This window comes from Rhagoletis pomonella, unplaced genomic scaffold, assembly GCF_013731165.1.
Source record: "Rhagoletis pomonella isolate Grant_MI unplaced genomic scaffold, Rhpom_1.0 Rhpom_scaffold_00064, whole genome shotgun sequence".
Classification (NCBI taxonomy): domain Eukaryota; kingdom Metazoa; phylum Arthropoda; class Insecta; order Diptera; family Tephritidae; genus Rhagoletis; species Rhagoletis pomonella.
The window spans coordinates 197850-212689 of record NW_023458618.1 but is presented as its reverse complement, the minus strand read 5'-3'; the positions used below and the strand labels follow the sequence as shown (position 1 = coordinate 212689).

Here is a 14840-nt window from a genome sequence, read left to right as displayed (position 1 = left end):
GTAGACTTTTATAAAAAAATTCGAATTTTTGATAAACAAACGGAATATAGACAAAACTGGTCGAATTAAGGCGCTTCTTGTAATTCTGCCACCAGTATTATGAACTTCTTTGAACCAGAAAATAAATTTTTTTATTTAATTTTTTTTGCATCGAGCTTTTTTCGACATAATTTAAATTACTTTATCAGATATGTACACACTAAAGTATTATTAAATGCATATACATTTAATTACTGTCTTTCGTTTTGTTACTTATTAAAAACATTTTCAACTTAAAATTAAAAGTACGTTACAAACCCATTTACTTATTATTTGTTATATGGTAGGAGAGCTTCTCAAACCATATTGATGCAATTTTTCCATGTTAAGTCATTGAAAAGTAATAAATATTTAAACCCGGGACTGATCCCGGGATCTCGGGATTGTACCAACGGATCCCGAAAATCCCGGGATCGTAAAAATCGAAAAAATTAACATCCCTAATACGTACGTATTAAACTGAATGTTAAATAAAACCATAAAATTTAGTTAAGCTACACTTAACAACAAAAGTCTGCGTACACCATTTTTATTAAATATTCACAATATATTGGGAGTTAAAATTTTGTTTGTTTTTATTTTATAAAAAGAACTGATCACGTTAAAAACAAAATCATATAAACCGTGTCTTCAAACTTTATACAAAATAAAGGTAAATTTAACGATTTTTCATCAAAATTTTCGACCTTTTAATCAGATTTAAAAAAAGATAAACAAAAGTGTGTAGTTATGCAGTAATTTTTTTAATTTTTCTTTCTTTAATTTTTAATTTTTGTTTTTCATTTTAAATATTTTTCGTTAAGTATGCCTCATATTCCATAAACCATTTAAATTCAGATTCCTAACTGTGCTGCAAACTTGATAGAACTCTAAAACTGTCTTCAAATTTCAAACTTTTTAATCAGAGTTTCTTTTATAAATAGTTCGAGCATTCAGTTTTGTAGCCAAATTTTAGTGTAGTAAATTGTAACATTGCATCTTAAAAGAAAATATTTAAATAGAAGAATACCTTCAAAAGCCTGCATAATATCAGCGCGATAAATTATACTAAAATTTAATGGGCTATAGGAATGCATACTTATAACTCCGGTTTGAAAATATTGAAGTTTTTTTTTAACAACATCTGGAATTCTACTAAATTTCCAACACAGTTAGAAATTTGAATTCATATAAGGGGTCGGCAAGGTTGGCAAAAATTCTCCTAGATATATCCTCCAAGCGGGTGCAGACTTGCCAATGGGCATCGCTGGTTGCACCGCTGCGGTTGGCTCCTACGACTTAGTGGCAGTGCATAGGGATGAAATCCCTTGCATGCCGCGAGCCAGGGCATGGGTCCCCGAGGAACCCGCTAATCCGCAGGAGATTCTGGAGATTATCCAGATCTCCAACGATGCACTCACTACCAGCCCTTGATTGGAGAGTAGTGAAGGTCAGTGAATTTAGCGAACAGCCACGTTATATTACCGTGGTAATTAACGAGGAATCTCTCCCAATCCTCGCTGACTGTAATGGAGTCATCAGCTACGGCTTTTACTCCATCACTCTCAAAACCCAGAAAGGGAATGAGGGTAAAATTCCTGAGCCGGGAAGCACCGCGAGTGAACCCGCTAATCTGCCACCTGAAAAAGGCCTTATTTTGAGTAGGGCAGAAACGCCTCGAGCGGTCATGCCCCTAGCCAAGTAGTCGAGGAGGGTCCCGTGGTCACTTATCTCGCGGAGGAATCAGACTCGGCATCAGAATCGGAAAGCGATACGCAATCCGCTTCTGGAGGCGGGTCTGATTTCGGCCAATGGACGAGGGATTTCGAGAACCTGTTTTTGGCATCGGAAACGGAGGACGCCAATGATACTGTTGTAGAGGTGCCCAAAGGGACCGCACCAGGAGCTATGGATGGCGACAACTCCTTAAAGGCTGTGGATGAAGGTCCTAAAAATTAACCTTCACCACTCCAAAGCAGCCTCCGCAGCTCTGCTCCCGCACCTTAGTGATAAAGGGGAGTAGGTAGTTTTTGTCCAAGAGCCCTGGGTTGTAAAAAACAGGGTCTGCGGACTTAACTCTGATGCTTACCATTGTGTCGGCAGTGGCAGCTAAGATCAGAGCATGTATATTAAAGGCCTGTATGCAGCTCTCAAGAAAAGCAAAAACTCCATATAAAATGACGGACAAGAAATCGCTAAGAAATTTTCTTGAGTCAAATTTCCTTAAGGCAGTACGCAGTTCTTAAGAAATTTACTACACTTTCTACTACGGTTTTCTAAAGTTTTTTGTGAAAAAAAGAGCACAAGGCAACCCAGGTTTGCAACAGAAATATATGCCCGTTCCATTATTTCTTGAGGAAAGAGTGAGGCAACAGGCTGTGAGGTATCAAAAATGTCAAAATTCCTTGGACACACACGCGAAATAATGGCAATTTTTTCTTGACCGTTTTCTTGAGAGCTGCATACAGGGCTTAACCAAGAAAACTATTTCTTATAATTTACTCACTCATTTTAGCGATGAAGACACGGTGAGCATCAATGTGGAGGGCAAATCCACCAAACTCTGGCTGGTCTCAACCTATATGGCTCACGATCGCCAGGACTGCCCCCCTGTTCGGTTACTGGACGTGGTAAAAAAGGCCAATTTAAGGAAGTTTCCCGTCGTGGTAGGAGCCGATGCAAACGCGCACCACTCGTTATGGGGTTCTACCGACATCAACCCAAGAGGTGAGTTACTACTTGACTTCATACTATCTTATGATCTAGCTATTTGTAATATTGGTAGTAGACCCACCTTTGTTACCTCAAACAGGGAGGAGGTACTAGATATTACCTTAACGTCTAACTTTTTCTTGGAGAGCATTAGGGAATGGCATGTACTAAACGGCCATTCATTCTCTGATCATATCGTCCCGTTTCTGCCTTAACCATGTATCAACAATTTTTGGGAAAACTAATTTTACCACTTATAACAGCTGTTTAAGCGTCACACTATTTGAAAATAGAACAAAGATTTAATGAGGGTTCTCACTACTGCTAGTGGAACCAGAAATATTAAGTAAAAAATGCGTATATAGTATCTTAGGGGAAGAAACTAAGCATTTTTTCTTACTCTCTCTAAATTACCTCTATTGCAGATACGACGTTAAGGCAGAAATGAAACGATATGTACCTATCATTCGAAATCTCTTTGGAATCTCCGGCTCCGATTCTGTATTGAAACAAGAGACGTACCGACTGGACCGTGTTTAGGAGGGTACTATCGGAGTCTCTGCTAGGGTTGCCAGATTCTGAAACGGAGAAAGGAGTACATTTCTATTTTCGGTAGAAAAAAAAGCAGTACAGAACTTAAAAAAGGAATACAATTTTTGTGTGCAATTTATTGTTACAAATTACCATTATTTAGGTACAAACAAACACGGATATCATAGAAATCTTTTTCAAAGCAACAATAAATGTTAAAAATAAATAACTAAATTCTACAAAAGAATTCCAGGCTATTCCTGAATGTATGGCAATTTTTTTATTTTATAATTTAAAATTTGTCTGATTTTTATACCCGAGCGCCCTGCACCTACCTGCCTACGACCATGCTTACACCTTTTCACTATCACACTTAACTTTACTTACTAAGTAGTGTTTGCCACAATATGAATGGCAAAGTACAGGGCGTAAACTAATAACTGTCGCAAAGGTTTTTCGAAAAATAAAAGAGTCCTTTAAAGATTTTGCGAAAAAAAGTATTTTTTGCTAACTTTATAAATAGTTTTTTTTAATTTTATTAATTAGTTTTTAAAATTTAATCCTTATTTCCATTTGCCAGCTTTGGGAGATAAGTACATGCTTTTTCAGGTGTATTTTTTCTTAGATTTTGTATAAAAAAAAAGAAAACTGTATAGGTATAGGGTTGGTCGAATGAATGGCCTCCTAGTCACCAGTTCCCAGTCTTTTCGATTGCTGAGCATGAGGCCTTATGTTGGACAAAAGACGGAGTATAAAGGAGCCAAATGGAGGAAATTAGCCTATGGTTACAGAAGATATCGTCACTACACACGAATAAGGCGCGCTAGTGTTTTGACGGCGAAAAAAGGCGCGTAAAAAAATTTTGCGAAAAAGATGCTTATGAAAAACTTCGGCGAAGTATGTTAAGAGTCTTTGACGCTGAAGTTTTTTTATGCGTCTTTTTTCGCCGTCATTTTTTGCCTTTATTCGTGTCTAGTGACGATATGTAATAAAGTAACCGACGAAGACTTGCGTGCCGCTTGAGCTTTTCTCTCAAAGTGTTTACCGCTGGTAAACGCAAATGAAGGTTAAAATTTAAAAACTTATTAATAAAATTTAAGTAAAATCTGTGGATGATTAACAATAAACTACTTTTTCGCAAAATCTATAAACTCCCCTTTTAATTTTCAATAAAACCTGTGCAACAGTTATTATTTTACGCCCGATATATGATAAAATATTAATAGCTGGAAAAAGGAGTACATTTGTAGATATTTTTTTTGGAGTACATGGGAGTACATTACAAAAAAAGGAGTACGTTTACTCCCAAAAGCAGTACGTCTCGCAACCCTAGTCTCTGCTCAACGACGCTTCTCTCAGTAGGCTCGGCTTACTGTTACCATCTGATGAAGCGGAGCCTACATTCGCAAACCTTGCTTCTCTCGGTGAGTTAAGCTCATCGGAACAAATTTAAGAAGCCGTAGATTGCGTCACTAATGCCTGTAATACGTCCTGCCAATTGTACTTCCGAGAGGAAAGAAGAAGCCACACTGGTGGACCAAAGAAATTGCCTCTTTAAGGAAGGAAAGCAGGAAGCTCTTCAACGCTGCAAAGCTAATGGTTCTTGGTCTGCTTAGAAAGCAGCCCTGAAGAAATTTAAGAATGCCACCAGGAAAGCCAACAGGGACTCCTGGAAGGATTATTGTGTTAGCATAGAGAAACAATCGGAGGGTAATCGCTTGCGATAAGTGCTTGCCAAAAATCTGACGAACCCAATGTTTATTCAGAAGGCGAATGGCGACTGGACTTCATCCCAAGAGGAGATGCTTGAGGTTCTAATGAGCCCCCACCTTCCAGGGTGTACTGAGGAGCCTGGCGTTGCTCGCACCATTTCTGGACGCTCCCTAGAATACATAGATTTTGTTGATGTAGAAAGGGTAGATTGGGCCATAACGTCCTTCCAGCCCTACAAATCTGCAGGCATGGACGGCATCTTCCCTGCCGAACTTCGAGCAACGTCTGACATTCTATGTCCGATGCTTGTCTCAATCTATAAGGCTTGTCTCAGACTTAGCTTCATACCCAAGAGATGAACACTGGCGAAGGTTGTGTTCATTCCAAGGTTCTGTCCACTCCTGTGGAATCTAACGGTGAATACTCTGCTGTCGCAGCTACAGAGCACAGGCTGTCAGGTAGTTGCCTACGCTGATGATCTGGCCCTGACGGCGGTAGATAAGCACCCCCAAGTTCTTTGTGACCTGGTCCAAGGAATCTGGCCTTGGTATCAATCCAGGGAAAACAGTCATGGTCCTTTTCACAAAGAAAATTAAAACCGTCCAGATGCAACTTCCTTCCTTGACCGGTGTTACGCTGGCCCTCTCGGAGGAAGTTAGGTACCTGGGCGTTGTATTGGACAGAAAGCTAACTTGGCGGCGCAATGTTGAAGAGCGTTGCAAGAAGGCTATAACTGCCCTGTATGCCTGTAAATCAGCAATAGGAAAAAAGTGGGGCTAGAAGCCGCACATTGTGAACTGGATGTACACAGTAGTGGTGCGTCCAATTCTATTCTATGGTATCATGTTCTGGTGTCCATCCGTGGACAAACTTACAATCAAAAGCAGACTAACAAAGGTGCCTTTCCCTCAACGCCGACTAAAGCTTTAGAGACTTTGCTCCATTTTCTACCTGTGGACCTATATGGCAAACTGCAGGCAAGTTGTAATGGGGTTAGATTAAACGCGCTGATCAAGTGGAGTGATACAAGATTTGGACACTATAGAATTTTGGAAGGTCTTCCAGGAAACTTCTGGCGCCTTGACTACACAGTCCCGCCTACTAGACTAAAGAATCACTTCCAAACAAGGATCCCCTCAAGGGGTGAGTGGGAGAAGGATTCAATCCTGATCTCTTACTCTGACTCAGCAGCCATCTAAACCGATGGCTCCAAGCTAGATTTGAAGGTAGGAAGTGGGATATATTCGCAAGAACTCTCACTAACCCTCAGTTTCCGTCTGCCAGATTACTGTAGCGTGTTTCAGGCTGAACTATCAATCTACTAAGCTGCTAGATGGCTTATCGATTCTCCTACTAATCTACATGCAGTAACTATTTTTTCTGATAGCCAGGCAGCTATCAAAGCACTTAATTGGAACAAATCAACATCGAAGATTGTTATGGAATGTAGACGTACTCTAAATGAGCTTGCAAGGAGTCACTTTACTCAAGTTGTATGGGTACCCGGTCATAGGGACATACCGGGCAACTGTGTTGCGGATGAGCTGGCTCGGAAAGGAACCCTACTTCCTGCGATCAGTACCACTCGTAATTCTGGTATTCCGCTATCATCCTGTAAACTTTGGCTGCAGAATAACTTTATCGAACGGGCAAATATGAGATGGTCCGCGGAGCCCACGTGAAGGATAGCGAGACACATCTGGCCTAGGTTAGATAAGCGTTTGGAGCGACGAATGCTCCGCCATGTTATTGGAGTTCTCACCGGGCACTGCCTTATGGGAACCCACGCTGCCAGGATGGGTTGGTAACCAAACGATTACTGTCGTAGCTGCCGCGATGAGGAGGAAATCGAGAACGTGGAACATTACCTGTGCCACTGTCCCGCTTTGGCAAAGGCCCGTTGACGCTCGCTCCTTCGCTATTCTTTCGAGTGTCTGGCTGAACTGGACTCGGCCAGTATCTACAATTTTGTGCGCTTCATCAGAGCTACAAATTGGTTCAATTTCTGAGGTAGGAGGAGGGACGCTACGAGTCTCAAATATGGTATCACAATGGGCCCATGGAGACCTAAGTGTGCCCTTTTCCTGTACGGATGAGGGCAGCCAGGATAACCTTACCTAACCTAAGGGGTCGGCAAAAGTAAAACTGTGGCTGTGTTGGTAAGCGCAAGAAAACAGCCCGGTAGGAAATATAAAATATTTTATATATGTACCTAAGTAAGTGTCATAACGCCAAAGAAAAAATAGTATGCAAGAATAAACGTTAAGTCTTCTTCTATTTTGAGTAAAAATTTCTTAGCTGTACCATTTACCAGTAGCTCACTAGAACAAAATATGTATTAATTTTTTACTATGGGAGTATGTATTAATCCAAAACTTTAAAGCCGTTTTTCTCGAATTTTAGGTTTGTTAAGTTATGACAGTGTTGAGGTAAATGAGCGATATGCTCACAGATACATACACATATGTCTTTTGTGTTATTCGAATCTTTCCATATCCTTATGAAAATATTAAAAACGTCTTTTAATAGCATATTTCCTGCTTTAAATTCCTTACAATACAAAAGGCCACCGAAAGCATTTTCAAGCATTACAAACATACATACATATTTCTCGCAAGGCATCCTTATCGGCAAATGCTGATACTGCTTAATGCAGAGTCCCTCGGTGCTCTCGGCGATACAAAGGGGTTCATATACTATGGCTTCGAGAAGGTGGTTCTACGGATTCTACCGACCAAAGCCAAAGCAGATGACCTTCTGCCTGCAGCAACTTCGGAGGGAGGAAGTGAGGCCATTGACTCCGCCAGCATGGAGTTGGGAGACTCGGCTCAATCGGATGCTGAGAGCATTGGGGGTGGCTCCTCAGCCGGGGCGTCCGTCTTCAGTCTCGAGAGGCTGTTCGGTGAGGTCGATGTCCGCGGTGAGAGCGCGGAACTAGCGCTCATGGAGGATATTATGGAGAATGAAGATTCTGCAGATTAATCTCCAACATTCCAAGGCGGCATCCGCCAATCTTCTGCTCCACCTTGAGCAAGGTGGGGCTGACGTGGTTCTAATACAGGAGCCATGGCTGAGCAGTAATGGTATCTCTGGAATCAGAAAAAGGAACTACAAGCTGATAGCGGCGAACAACGTAGGTAGAACTAGGGCCTGTATGCTTATCAGAGGTGAACTAAAAGCTTTTATTTTGCATAATTTGAGCAATGAAGATGTGGTTACAATTAGGCTGGAACGAGAGGCTGGAGAACTCTGGCTTATATCCGCCTACATGCCACACGATGACGAGGTGGAGCCACCTCCAACGCTGCTGAGGAGCGCTCAATCAGAAGCCAAGCGACGGAAAGCTGGCGTGATCTTGGGGTCCGATGCGAACTCGAGGCACTCAGTTTGGGGCAGCTCGGATACAAACTTGCGAGGTGAGTCACTTTTTGAGTTTATTCTAAGTGAGAACTTACATATCTGTAACAGGGGGAATTCCCCTACGTTTATAACTGCTGCCAGGGAGGAGGTTCTTGACCTCACACTGGCTTCATCTGAGACAGCACCTCTGATCTCGGATTGGAGGGTTCTGATCGAACACTCTTTTTCGGATCATAGGTATATTCAATTCTCTTTGGACGAAACGCGTCCACATAGCAAGCCCTTCAGGAACCTGAGGAGCATGAACTGGGATATGTATAACAGGAACCTTCGCGGAGTGCTCCCTGATGCGCCAGAACCGAATTCTGTGCAGTCGGTAGACTCGCTGGAGGAGCTTGTTGAAGTTTTCAGCTCCGCGTGCAGGGAAGCTCTTGAAAGCGCATGTCCGCTGAGATTTCAGAAAGGTAGAGGGAAACCCATTTGGTGGACTGTGGAGCTCTCTGAGTTAAGAGCGTCGAGCAGACGACTTTTCAATAGGGCCCGTAGGAGTAAGTTGTCTTCTGATTGGAAACTCTATAAGGTTGGACTAGGAATCTACAAGTCCGAAATAAGAAAGGCAAAAAAGGTTTCATGGAGGTCTTTCGGCGAAAACGTTGAAGGGTGTCATGAATCTTCGAGATTTAGGCGTATTCTCGCTAGGAATCCTGCTCCGCTGGGTTACTTGAGGGATGAGGCAGGTCACTGGACTATGAGTGGGGAGGAGTCGCTTAGGCTGCTTCTGGACACTCACTTTCCTTCCGATCTCTCCCCTGAGAAGATCTCCTTAGGGAAAGTGTGTAGACTGTGCTGCTGTTTCTGACCTTCTGGATGAGCGCCGCCTGGCGTGGGCGATCAATTCGTTCGAACCCTGACCTGATGGCATCATACCTGCGCAGCTGCAAATGGCGGCGGAGGTGTCGTGCCGTTGGTTGGCCCCAATCTACGCGAGCTGCGTTAGATACGGGTAACATTCCCAGGGGTTGGAGGGTCGTCAAGGTGGTGTTCATCCCGATGGCCGAAAGGAGCTCTAATGTCGCCCCCAAGGACTTTAGGCCAATAAGTCTTTCATCGTTTCTGCTGAAGACGTTGGAAAGGCTGGTTGATATGCACATAAGGAGCATGATTCCTCGGGATCGCCTGTCTAAAGCTCAGCATGCTTACTGTAAAGGACGGTCAGTCGATACTGCTCTGTATACAATTGTGAGGTGTATAGAGGAAGCCTTCACTCACAAGGACTTTGCCGTAGGAGCCTTCCTCGATATCGAGAAGGCTCTTAATAATGTCCTGCCGGACGCAATAGTTAAGTCGCTAGATAAGCTTGGGTTTGAGGTCAGTCTCATTAGGCTGATCGAAAGCTTGCTGCGTGACAGAACTGGCCGTCTGGGGCAGCGCCTGCTTGTCTCGCATGGTGAGCAGGGGCACACCGCAGGGAGGGGTTCTCTCACCCCTTCTCTGGGTCGTCGTGGTGAATGGGCTACTAGTGGAGCTGGAGAAACACGGCTGTCGGGTAATTGCCTATGCAGACGATGTGGCGCTCCTAGTTAAAGGTAAATACCTGACCACTCTGTATGAACTGACCCAACGGTACCTCAACATAATTACTAACTGGGCGGCCAAAAGTGGTCTTGCCGTAAACCCCAGTAAGACAGAGCTGGTCTTATTCACACAAAAATATAAAATCCCCGCCGCTGCCCTTCCCTTGGTTGGAGGTCTGCGCTTACAGCTGTCTGACAGGGTCAAGTACTTGGGCTTGATCCTGGACAGGAAGTTGTCGTGGGTACCAAACATCGAGGAAAGGGCAAGAAAGGCATCAGTGGCCTTATATTGCAGTAGGGGAGCTGTTGGTAAGAGATGGGGCATCTCCCCTAAAGTTGTCTATTGGCTATACGAGACCGTAGTCGAGCCAATTATGTTCTATGGGGCCCTAGTCTGGTGGAACTCACTGGAAAAGGCTATACTAGCTAGGCAGCTGGAGCGCGTACAACGGGCTGCTTTAATTGGAATTAGTGGGGCACTGCGAACCGCCCCCACATTAGCACTGAACGCAATGCTAAACGTAGCGCCTGTGGACGTTGCAGGCAGAGTTGTGGCGGCGCGAACGGCTATTAGACTCAGGGAAACCGATTGGCTGACCAACTTAGGGACTGCACAATCTGGATCTCTAGGAGGTTTCGACTTCATCCCCGATCGCACAGATTACTGCACCACCGTTACGGCTCCTAGGAGCTTCTTCTCTGTCCACTTTCCCTCAAGGGATGAGTGGGCCGGGCGGGACTTCTGGAGGAGGGGTGCGGTGAACTTCTTTACGGATGCATCGAAACTGGATGGCAGGGTTGGTGGAGGGGTCTTCTGTAGAGAGTTTTCCATCAGCACTATGTTCAGGCTCCCGGACTTCTGCAGTGTATTCCAGGTGGAAGTATCTGCTATCAAGGAGGCGGTGGATTCACTGCTAAGGAGCGTTATAACCGTCAGGGAAGTGAGCGTATATTCTGATAGCCAGGCGGCTATCAGGGCTTTGAGTTCGTTAGAGGTGCGCTCTAACCTGGTTAAAGAATGTCTTCTCTCTCTTTCGGCCGCGTCGGAGTACTTCCGCATTAGGCTTATTTGGGTTCCGCGACACAGCGACATTGGGGTGAACTGCATGGCTGACGAGCTGGCCTAAGCCTAAGCCTGAACATTCTGCCGCACCCTTTGTGTCACTGTTGCCTGGAAGATGACGAGGTAGAATCACCTCAACTCTACATTCTTAGGTGCCCAGCGTTTGCGAGGCTAAGGTTGAAGTACTTTGGCTCTCACTTTCTAAACAGCCCCGAGGAGCTCTGGGGCATTGAGATCAGCCGTACATAATCGGCTCGGAGCGTTTTAACGATAAAGTTTAGGGGGCCTTTCCAAATTGTGGTATCACAAAGGACAATCTTACATTGTCTAAGTGAGCTCCGGTTATACGGGGCTGCCACCTTACCTAACCTAACCTAATCTTACACACAGATAGAATCATCTTAGTTTAGTTTATTTTGTTTTCAAAGAACGTATTTTTAAATAGTTAAATAAAGACTCTGAATTTGACAGACATACGCAATTACATATGTATTGAAAAAGTCACATTTACAGATGCAAATACATATCGTGTAGGAACACCTTTATGAGCCATCCTCAAATAAAAAATTTACCAAAAATATTTAGCACAAAAACCATTGTAAATATTCAAAATTCTATATATTCTTATAAGATGCCGGAGAGTCTATGTATATTTCAATACATTTGATACAATTTAACGCTGAGTTATCACAAATAAGCATTCAATATATCACCGTTTGTCTAATTTTTTCACACGACTTAGTTTATATTTTTAATTATAGGTATGACATAAATACCCCTCATACGTAACAAATATAAATTATTTTTCAGAATAACGGAGAAAATGAAGGAATAACTGACACTTTATGTTCTTAATTTTAACGCGCAGTTTGCCTCAAAAAGGAAATTAGTGCAAAACAAATAGCTAATTAATTATAAAATAAAGTATTTTTTATTTAGAAAATTGTATGCGTGCTTATTTAATTACAGTATTTAAAGAAAAGGCTTTATCAAGGCTACTTCATTGAACCAGCTCAAAACTAACCAAATTTTTTCTAGCCCGGAGATGACCCTTTATGAACTATCTAGGAACTGTTGTTATATGAAGCCAAGCCAAAGTCGCACAGAACAAGTTCAAGAGTTCTGCAGTGAGCGATAATTATCTCTTCGTAGGACATCGCCATGTTAAAAAAGACAGTTGAAAGCATTAAGTTGGAATAGATGAAGAACCAGTACCGTCCCTTCTCAGGCTAGCTCAGCGCAACTTCTGAACCAATTTAATTTGCTGCAGGGTAACTGCATATGTATGAATGGACATTTCTCTGACCTCATGATTTTTTTAAAAAGGCTTTATCGAGCCCTAACCGCCAAAATAACGTAGGCGAAATTTTTTCAAAATTTTCGTTTTGATGCAGAAATATTCCTAAAGCATCTAGATGCATTTAGGCATCAAAACGAAAATTTTGAAAAGAATGTCGCTTACGTTATTTTGCCATTTAGAGCTCGTTATAATGTGAAAGATATGGTTAATTCCAAAATTTATTTAAAAAAAATCAGTGCAATGTAAAACAAAAGTATGGGCACCAAATGAAATATTTTTTTTTGGGTTCACAAGGACGAATAGGAATTGAAAATGCCCCTTTAATCTATTTTATTATTTAAGCTAATAAAGTTAGTCCTTAACACATAATTTTTGTTTTAAATTAGAATTGAAAAATTTCAAGGATATTCAAGGATAAAATTATAAAAGGGTATTTTCAATACCTACCCGTCCCTTACGGACCAAAAATGTAATGTGTTTTAACTCTACAGAATCTTCCCTTTCATTTGATACCCATACTGGTTTCTTAAGTATATTGCACTGAAATTTTTAAATAATTTTTTGAATTACTCATATATGAATAGTCCACTTGCAAACAGCGTTGTGTGATTTTATAATGCCATAAATTTAAAAAAAAACGTCTACAACAACAAGTAACATCCAAATTGTATATTTCTTTTTATTATCTGAAAATTGTGATAAATAAGAGCCTAATAACATTCAAAACAAAATCGAAGTGTGGTAGTTTTTCCAAATTTTATATATAAATATTTAATATAGCGAGTTTTGAAACAGTAACATTTATATAGCTAGCCTTTTTTAGCTTTTTGCGTTCTCTCTTCCATGAAGGTTGGTCTGCTTTTTTTTTAAGACGTCTTCCACTAGGCACCGAAACTACCACGTTTTCTTGCAGTTTTCTAAGTTCATCAGAATGTGGAGTGTTTTGAACTTATATAAATACGTGCAATAAATATTAAAGCGACTTTTGAAAGTGTATATATACATGCAGTAAGTATTATAGCGAGTTTTGTTAGAGTAGCTAACATTTGATGCTATTTTTTAAGAATATATAAGAATTTTGCATTGTATTGTAAGTAGGGTTGCCAGATTTTGAAACGGAGACGGGAGTACACTTATATTTTCGATAGCAGTACATGACATAAAAAAGGAGTAAAATTTTTTTTTTTAAATTTTTTGTTACAAATTACCATTAATTAGGTACAAACAAACAAAGATATCTTAGAAATCTTTTTCAAAGCAACAATAAATGTGAAAAATAAATAACTATATGGGTTGGTTTTCCAATAGGGACGGTTCGGTGATCGAAGGGCGAGTGGACGTGGCACCTTTTCCGACCTTTTTGGAGAGGGCATGAACCGCTATTGACAAAAATGTTACTCCCGACCACCTAGGGCCCCTATGGTTCCCCAGGGAACCCTTAGAAAAATTGCCAAAAGTCACAATTTCCACTTGCGTCCATAGTATTTTTGCGTAGAATTCGGTTCTCAATGACCGCCCTTATACGAAAGTTTCTCCAACAAAAAAACTAAAAACTACAAAAGAATTCCAGACTCTTCCTGAATGTATGGCCATTTGTTTTAATTTAAGCCTTATAATTAATTAAATATTTTTCTGATTCTTATACCCGAGCGCCCTGCCCCTAAGGCCATGCTTACACTTTTTCACTATCACACTTATATTTGCTTACTAAGTAGTGTTTGCCACAATATGAATAGCAACGTCCAGCGCGTAAAATAATAACTGTCGCACAGGTTTTTTGAAAAATAAAAGGGTTCTTTATAGATTTTGTGTTTTTTTGTTAACTATGTTAATATTTTACTTTAATTTTATTAATTGGTTTTAAAATTTTAATCCTGATTTGCATTTGCCAGCTTTGGGAGATAAGTACATGCTTTTTCAGGTGTATTTTTTCTTAGATTTTGTATAAAAAAAAAGAAAACTGTATAGGTATAGGGTTGGTCGAATGAATGCCCTCCTAGTCACCAGTTTCGAGTCTTTTCGATTGCTGAGTATGAGGCCTTATGTTGGACAAAAGGCGGAGTATAAAGGACCCAAATGGGGGAAATTAGCCTATGGTTACAGAAGATATGTAATAAAGTAACCGACGAAGACTTGCGCTTTTCTCCCAAAACCCTGGTAAACCCAAATGAAGGTTAAATTTAAAGACTATACATTAACTACTTTTTTTACTTGCGCTTTTCTCTCAAAGTGTTTACCGCCGGTAAACCCAAATGAAGGTTGAAATTTAAAAACAAATTAATAAAATTGAAGTAAAATCTGTGGATAATTTATTTTTCAAAAAAAAAACTGTGCAACAGATATTATATTACACCCTGTATATGATAAAATATTAAGGGAAGTTTGGAGACATAAGATCAGATGGGATGAAGACATCCCGGTTGAAGTCAACTCAGCATGGGAGAGGTTACGTCAGCAAATCCCCAACGTAGAACAATGCAGAATTCCGCGCCATTATTTTGATAGTAAACCTGTGAAGCAATTATAACTGCACGTATTTGTGGATGCAAGCGAGGACGCATTCGCAGCG

At 41.2% G+C, this 14840-nt stretch overlaps 1 protein-coding gene across 1 annotated transcript in view; it reads left to right on the top strand.

Annotated features, from left to right (window-relative positions):
* The window catches only part of LOC118749836, a 48792-nt gene extending 37049 nt beyond the window's left edge, over positions 1-11743 (top strand). Inside the window, exons 3-4 of the mRNA XM_036484616.1 lie at positions 7913-8390; positions 11733-11743. Coding sequence (XP_036340509.1) covers positions 7913-8390; positions 11733-11743 — 489 coding nt within the window. The remainder of the gene's footprint in view (positions 1-7912; positions 8391-11732) is intronic.
* Positions 11744-14840: the final 3097 nt, after the last annotated feature.